This window comes from Pogona vitticeps, chromosome 6 (assembly GCF_051106095.1).
Source record: "Pogona vitticeps strain Pit_001003342236 chromosome 6, PviZW2.1, whole genome shotgun sequence".
Lineage (NCBI taxonomy): Eukaryota > Metazoa > Chordata > Lepidosauria > Squamata > Agamidae > Pogona > Pogona vitticeps.
The window spans coordinates 106,746,648-106,754,703 of record NC_135788.1 but is presented as its reverse complement, the minus strand read 5'-3'; the positions used below and the strand labels follow the sequence as shown (position 1 = coordinate 106,754,703).

Below are 8,056 nucleotides of genomic sequence, written 5' to 3'. Positions count from 1 at the left end.
GCAGGAGGCAACCTACATGTTCTCCCCATTTCACCCTCAAAACAACCCTATGAGGTGGATCAGATAGAAGGCATGACTGGCCCAATGTCACTCAGTGGCCTTCATTGTATTGTCAGCAACCAAACTGACTGAAGATTCAGGGAGATGTAGTCCAAAAAGTACCTTTTCTTAGCTATGCTATAAAAGCTCAGGTGGATTAAAAAAAAAAAAAGAACAGTATGCAAAGCAACCTGGAATTTAAGTCTCCAAACAACATTATGGTAAAATGCGGGTTTTCACCTATAAACCTTAAGTGGCTTGGGTCCAAGCTATCTAAAAGATAACATCTCCCTCTACAAGGCTGCCACCGAGCATTAAGATCATCAGGGAAGGCCTTACTCTGTCCCACCACCCTCACAGGCATGTTTGGCGGAGACACAGAAGAGGACCTTCTCTCTCATTGCTCCCGACTTTGGAAAAAAAAACCCACCAATTAAAATATTTATTATTTTAAAATAATAATAAATAAGTGTGGGCCAGTTCTATAGAGAAAATCAATTATCCCCGTCGCTAGGTGTCGCCTTTCCATATTGACAGGAAGCTCGCTGTAACTGAGTGCGGCTTGGCCGCTCTAGGCTCTGGAACTCTGTCAGCGGGAATCGTCACTTCCGCTAGAGCTAAGATGGCGTGCCGTGGTGTCTTAGTGGCGGCGGGAGTGCTCCGCGGTGTTACCGGTCGGTTAATCTGGGGGGGGGGGGGTGCTGCGTGGCGCCGGGGAAAAGGATAAGGATGGAGAAGTATAGCGTCCGAGCAGGAGGGGCGGGGGCGGGGGGGGAAACGAGAAACGGAAGATGATTCTCCTTCATGTAGAGCTTCATGTAGCGTGCAGAGAGGCAAGAGCTCGTGACCTTTTGTGTCTGCGTCCCCGTATTCGGTTCAATACGGCGGCAAGGCCTTACATGGTTCAGGGGCGCGGGTTGGCCTTCACACGCTCTTTGCGATCTCTCCCCCCCCCCCAAAAAAAAGCAGTAATGCGGACAGGATGCTGCAGCTTGGGTGGCCTCCCGCAGAAGCACGTGTGTCTCTCCCCCGATACGTGAATCTGCGGGAGGCAGCCCAGGTTGCCGCCTCTTTTCCATGGCCTGCTGCGGGGGGGGGGGGAGATGCACTTTGTGCGGATCTCTGTGGCGGGTTATCCCAAGGTGGAGGGGTCCCCCTTTGGTGCCCTTGTAAAGATTTCGGCCTCAGAAGGTGGCGTGAGTTTTAGGCTGATTACGGTAGCCGAGGGGGCGGGGCAAAGGTGCTGCGAACGCTTCGCCTGGTCTTGTACTGATTGCTCTTGAAGCATGATGGGTAAGGTGCTGCTCTTCGGGTGAACTCGAACTCACAACATTTATACCTTTTCCACGAAATGTTATTGTTTCCTTTTTAATATTGTAAGCTACCTTGGATCCTATATATAGAGGCATCCTTCAGTCTCGAGAGACTATGATAACATGCTCTGAATAGAGATCTTGGAACAGCATCTAGTGTGGCTGAGAAGGCCAATCTGAGAGTGACAATCCCTTCCACACTGAAGGCAAACCCAATCTGTCCCCTGTCCAGCTCCCTGATTTGGCTGGTTTCGGGACTGCCTCTTTGCCTCAGCCTGCTGAACAAGGATCTCTTCCAATTGGGAGAGGCCGTGATGCACCGCCTGCCTCCAGGCTGAACGCTGAGATGTCAAGGTTTCCCATCTGTTGAAGCCCATTCCTAAGGCCTGCAGATCCCGCTTGCAGATATAAATATTTAAAATAAAATAGGAAATATTCAGGGCAGATGTTCACAAGAATACAAATATTGTATTATTTATTTTAAATAAAAATATTAGGCCTTACCATAGGCTGTGCTTAGACTCCAGCTCCCATTAGTCCTAAATAGCATATCTGTCTCTGCTGCTTGAGAGGGTTCTGTCCATTTTTACCACCATGGTGGGATGAAATGGTTTTAATGGTACAGCAGAAGCTTTTCTCTTAAGTGCTTATTTCATCCCACAGTTGGTTCTATATGACTCTAATATGTCTCATAAAGTAGGAAGTACGATTACTGATCTCGATCTGTAATAGTCTCATAATACACACATGCTAGTATCCTGTTGCTAGTGCCAACTAAGAGTGGACCCACTGAATAAATTGCTGAATGGTAAAGAAATAGTTCTGTAAATCCCACTGAATCAGCATGCCTACTTTAGTTGAGACTTATAGAATGTTGACCATAATGTAGTAACTCTGTATTGGATTACAAATGTATCAGCAACAGTTAGAATATTGAGACATTTTCTGTTTTCTACTTTATATAATAAGATGCCAATAATGTTGCTGTTCAATTTCATTGTATTTGGAAGATGTAGATGATCACGGAACAAAGAAAAGCTAATGATGTGGGTGATCACAGACAATTAGGAAAGTCTTTGAACTTATGATCTAACTCTAAAGGAAAAGGCAGAATGAGTAGATCACCCGGCCCGCTGACAGCTGCTGCTTCTCTGCCAGGAGAGTTCGCTCTTCGATTTAATAGATAATTAACAACCTTGGGTAGGAGCTTCCTACAGGAAAATGCTTAGTGCTCATAGATTTTTTGCTTTTCTAAAGTATGTGTTGTGAACATTAAAGGTACTCATATGAAAAGGAAAGCATGGAGGGTGGGAAGGGAGATTAGAATGTCTTAAAAGAATTTATTTGTTATGAAGCATTACATTCTACTTCATAAAACCATATGATTGCTAACAAATGGAGAAGGTTCACATTATGATACTGATGGCCCATTTTGTATGTCTCGTAGGCATGCGTGGCTGCTGGTCTCACTACCTGCAAGGTATTCTAGCCTTGGTAAGAATAATTCTAGTTTGTAGTTGGGGTGTGATAAAAAGTTGTGATTTTGTCACAGGATTCAGGAATCCCATCAAATCCTGACATCTGTTTGTTCTTCTGCAGCCGTCTCTACCCTGCACAACCTTCTACGGACAGAAATTTCTTGTTCGAAATTTTGCAGTTGAAGCAAAGAGTGTATATGTTCGGGACAAACCGCATATCAACATCGGGACCATTGGGCATGTGGACCACGGCAAGACTACATTAACAGCAGCCATCACCAAAAGTGAGAGTCTGGACCAGACCAGAATAGTTACTAGAAAAATATATATAAGAGGGAAATGCTGAGAACTGACTTGACTGTGCAACAAACCCATACTGTAATTCTTGAGAGCAGGGACCTTTTTTCCCTTTGAAGGACCTTAACCAATCAATAAATAAATCCTCTGATGGTTTGAACTTCCAGTCATTTGAGCCCAAGGTAGAAGGAGATGGAGAACATTTAGTAGTTTCCAGCACTGGCCCAAATCCCAAATTAAAGCCTTGAGGAGGGAGATATCAGGCTGTGTTCTGGCTTGAGAATTAGCTTTTGACTTCAGTAGCAGCGTCAGGAACCCAGCTTCCCTGAAAACAGTGGACTTAATTTCCATGACACCATCCAGACTAAGAGTAGGGAATTGGACACCAAGGGACATATCTCACTCCCAGAAGCTTTTCGTCTGAGTTCCAGCAGGGTCCCAATCTCAAAGTCCCCCAAACGCCTTTTTTGCTTTTCGCAACATGAGGCACAAATTAAAGGTTAATGGCTCTTCTGCGGCAAGAGCACTGTCAGCAGCAGACTCTCCACATTGCACATTTTAGTTGTCTGCTCCTTTCTAGAATCTACATCATGAGGAAGGAAGCAGCTGAAGTGTCTAAACTAGTGATGGGGGTGAGCCAGGTTTTGGTGCTTTGGGCCCACAGGTGTTTTAAGAGGCACCCAGGGTTCCCTGTCCCGTCTCCTCTCATGGGCACCCACTCAGAGGAGGTGGGGCAGGGGAATCTAGGGTGCCTGCAGAACACCTGTGGGCCTGATCCACCAAACTGCAGTTCATGCCCATCTCTAGTCTAAACTGCAGACCTTGGAAAAGTTTTTGGATCACAGTTCCCAGAATTCTCTAGCTGGCATGGCCAGTGCAAAAATGTAATTTACTAAGCTCTGGCCAGGGTTCTGCCAAATTCCCAAGAAAAGGGGGCTCAGGAACTTGGTTTACTCCTTTCTTCTCTTCCTTCCAGTTCTAGCTGAGGCTGGAAGTGCTAAGTTCAAGAAATATGAAGACATCGATAACGCACCAGAAGAAAAATCACGAGGGATCACAATTAATGCCTCCCATGTTGAATATTCAACAGCCAACCGCCATTATTCTCACACAGATTGCCCTGGCCATGCCGATTATGTCAAGGTAACCTCTGAAAATGTACATGTTCCTCATCCAGAATCCTATTTAGAAGATCCCCTTCCATGTTCCTTTTGAAATACGTGGGTGAAAAGAAGTATTTGCCAAGACTTTCCATGTTTCCTTTTTCTGTGGGTGGCATGCTCAAACAGCCCATGTCAGCAGAGGTGGGCTGAATTTTCCAAGGGCTTCTGGGAGAGTGAAATTACCTGCTGATGGGTTCTCAGTTTCTCTGTAGAATATGATCACGGGGACATCACCGCTGGATGGCTGCATCCTGGTAGTGGCTGCCACAGACGGACAGATGCCACAGACAAAGGAGCACCTTCTGCTTGCTAGACAGGTGATGTTACTTCAGCCTGGGGTGGTGGTGGTGGTAGGTGGAAGTGTGGACTGCAGTGAGCACAGACAGTCTTCTAAGAATGCCGGGAATCTTTCCTTCTGGCTGGATTGGGTGGGAATAACGTTCAAGCAATATTTTGTCCTTCCCTCCCCACAGATAGGAGTGAAGCATATGATCGTGTACATCAACAAGGCTGATGCAGTTGAAGATCAAGAGATGTTGGACTTAGTTGAGCTGGAGATCCGCGAATTGCTCACAGAGTTTGGCTATGATGGGGCAAATATCCCTGTCATTGTTGGCTCTGCTCTGTGCGCCCTGGAGGTCAGTGCTGGATGTGGGTCAGCATTGTACAAGTCTGATTCTTTTGCACAAAATTCATTTTTTAAAAGAATTATTTCTGTTATGTCACCCTTCCTATGTTCCTTGTTCTTTATAGGATCGTAATCCAGAATTGGGCTTGAATTCTGTTATGAAGCTGTTGGATGTAGTAGATGTACACATCCCTGTGCCAGAGCGCGATTTGGACAAACCCTTTCTTCTTCCTATAGAGCATGTTTACTCCGTCCCAGGTATTAAGCTTCGTAGGTTGGTGACCTTTGAATTAAGATTCATGTACTCCAATCAGAAGTCAATAGTGGTGCAATTGTTCCTTATCCTTTGCTTATATTGGTTTAGTTGATTAAGAGTCTTTGACTTGGATTTTGAGATTGAGGTCCTAGGTTGTACTGGATAACCTAAGCTTGCTGCTTTTATTAGGCTGAGCTGCCTTTCAGGGTGGTGGTGATAGTAGTGGTAGTAATCATCATCTTTAGAACTGTAGGGCAATGGGTCATCAAGTCCAGCCCCTGCCAAGGAAGCACAATGGGGAATTTTAACTCCTGACATCTGGTTCTGCAGCCAGATGACTAAACTACTGAGCTAAGTGTCCTTCCTGGAGAGCAGACAAAATAGGAACATAACTGAGTAATTAAATATATCCACGTCACATGTTTTATTTGTTCCAGGCCGGGGCACTGTAGTGACAGGCACGCTCGAACGTGGTGTGATCAAAAAAGGAGAAGAATGTGAATTTCTGGGGTACCGTCAGCAATTGCGCTCTGTAGTTACAGGCAAGTCTCATATATATGTGTGTGTATAAATATATTGCAAGATTGTGTAACCTGTTGGTTCTTCTTATGTGCCTGGAACCCACTATCCCCCTATTGCTACGGTATTCCTCATGTGAAAATTCAGTTGTGACTGAGGAAAAGATTCAGTTTGGGGGGGCAGTGTTGTGAACCTGCCAAATAGTTTGTAAAGGGTAACAGCATGTTATTGGCTTCAGGCATAGAGATGTTTCACAAGCAACTGGAACGAGCAGAAGCTGGAGACAACATGGGTGCTTTAATACGGGGAATGAAGCGAGAGGATTTACGACGAGGCATGATTATGTGCAAGCCAGGCTCCATCCAGCCTCACGAGAAAGTCGAAGCTCAGGTATGCAGGTGAATGTAATGCAAGTGAAGCAGGAATGCCTCAGAAATGGAGGACAGAGCTGGGTAATACAGGTGTCGCATCCTGATTAAGTTGTACAGAGAAACATTGGACTTGCTGTGCTATGTTCATTTTCTGTAGTGAGAGGAGAACATCCTCCTTTGTGTGTTTTTTGGTTGTGGTCCATTTTTACCTCAAGGAAGTTTCTCTTTCTGGATTCTGAGTTCCTAATATATCTTTACATTTATGTGTCACCCAGACAAAAAAACTCAGATTGTTCAAGGGTTGCTTTCTCCTATTCTGATGGGTTATTCAGTTCCTGCATACAGGAAGCAAATAGGAGGGACAACCCATTTGTTTAAGATGTCTCCCACTGCAAGGGAAATGTGGGTTCTCTAACTCAATTTACAGGTGAATGCCTGTCTGTAAGGCTTAGTTGGGACAAACATTGCTTCTGATGGCGATATGCTAGCAGTATCTCTTCCTCTGTCATGCTGTGTCAGCTGAGCGAAGTATCACTTTCCTTTCCTAGGTTTATGTCCTGACGAAACAGGAAGGTGGTCGTCACAAGCCTTTTGTATCTAACTTTCAACCTATCATGTTTTCTCTGACATGGGATATGGCCTGCCGTGTACAGTTGCCTGAAGGGAAGGTATGTCACTGTCCATTTATCCCATTCCTTTTTCCTCCAGCTGTTTTTCTTCTTTGAGCAGGTCTGGAAGGTTTCAGTCCATCACCGTCTATAGTGAGTCTAATGACTCCAAGGTATTGTTTAAAGCGTGTGTGTTGGGAAAGAGATTTGGAGAGCCTAAGAACGAATTTTGCCCCCTTGAATGCCGCTGCAGATTACTCACTCTGAAAAGGGGCAATTATTTTGAAAGAAAATTAAGGGGAATCACTCTTTTGAGGGTAAAGCAAGACCATGCCTCTAAGAATGCACTTAGTCATTGGTCTAGGTAGGAATTTGTGGCAAGGGGGAAGCATGCAACTTGGCCAAACCTGCTTTAAAATGTTCAGTATCTTCTAATCTGTTTTGTATCTGATCTGAGTTTCACAGCCCATCTCTCTTTTCTCAGGAGTTAGTGATGCCTGGTGAGGATGCCACACTTAATCTGGTAATGCGGACTCCCATGGTCTTAGAAGTGGGGCAACGATTCACCCTGCGTGAGGGAGGCAAAACCATTGGCACTGGTGTGGTCACAAAAACACTTCCAATAACTCCAGAGGAACAGTGGAAAGAGTAAGAAGTTGTATTTCCCAAGGGGTGTATTCTGTGACGATGCAGCAAGCCACCCAATGGACTGAAATCTGGAATTAAAACTGTTTTGGAGAAGAGGTGTACAGCAAGCATCAAACCAAGTCTCCACCAGTTTGTGGAAATTGTAAATGACTAGTGTTCCAGTCTTAGCAAGAGGGAGAGGTGACTACTATGCTGCGTACAGTATTTTGTGGTGATTGGTGGCAATGAAGTTTTGTTAAAATAAAGGACTTAAACCAATGCTCTGGCTCTAAGGGTGTCAAGTGTTTTTCTAATCTGTGAGAGATTCTACTTTTTATTATTCAGAAATGTTAATAGATTGACTTGGATCCAAAGAATACATAAGGAAGCCCACAGATGTCTGTATTGGGGCTCTTAGGATTAGCAGGTTTGGAGGAGGTGTCAAGGTAACATCCTGTATTAGCTGAACAAAGCACTCATACAAACCCAGCTCTTTAGACATTGCCGGTTCTTCACAGTGCCTGTAGAGATATGTGGAAATTGCTAGAATGTCTGACAGGCAGTCCTAGCATATCTGCTTGTTCCTGCAGAAGGTTTTGTAACCTTATTAGCATCTCAGGACTAAGTTACTGGCTGAGTAAATCAGAAGTACCAACTTCCTAATTCCATACTGTATACTCAAGTGTATTTTCCACTCAAGGAGCAGAGGACTCTTACCCATCCGAACAGCTTATTAATGAAAAATCTGAGAACTACT

The 8,056-nt window shown here is 44.7% G+C and overlaps 1 protein-coding gene across 1 annotated transcript; it reads left to right on the top strand.

Annotated features, from left to right (window-relative positions):
* The first annotated feature begins 589 nt into the window (after positions 1-589).
* TUFM (Tu translation elongation factor, mitochondrial) lies at positions 590-7,578 on the top strand. Its single transcript, XM_073004545.2, has 11 exons — positions 590-713; positions 2,800-2,846; positions 2,952-3,114; positions 4,104-4,270; positions 4,503-4,607; positions 4,764-4,928; positions 5,044-5,176; positions 5,612-5,716; positions 5,932-6,083; positions 6,613-6,732; positions 7,157-7,578. The coding sequence occupies exons 1-11, from the start codon at positions 662-664 to the stop codon at positions 7,322-7,324; spliced, it is 1,377 nt and encodes a 458-aa protein (XP_072860646.1). The 5' UTR covers positions 590-661; the 3' UTR covers positions 7,325-7,578.
* Positions 7,579-8,056: the final 478 nt, after the last annotated feature.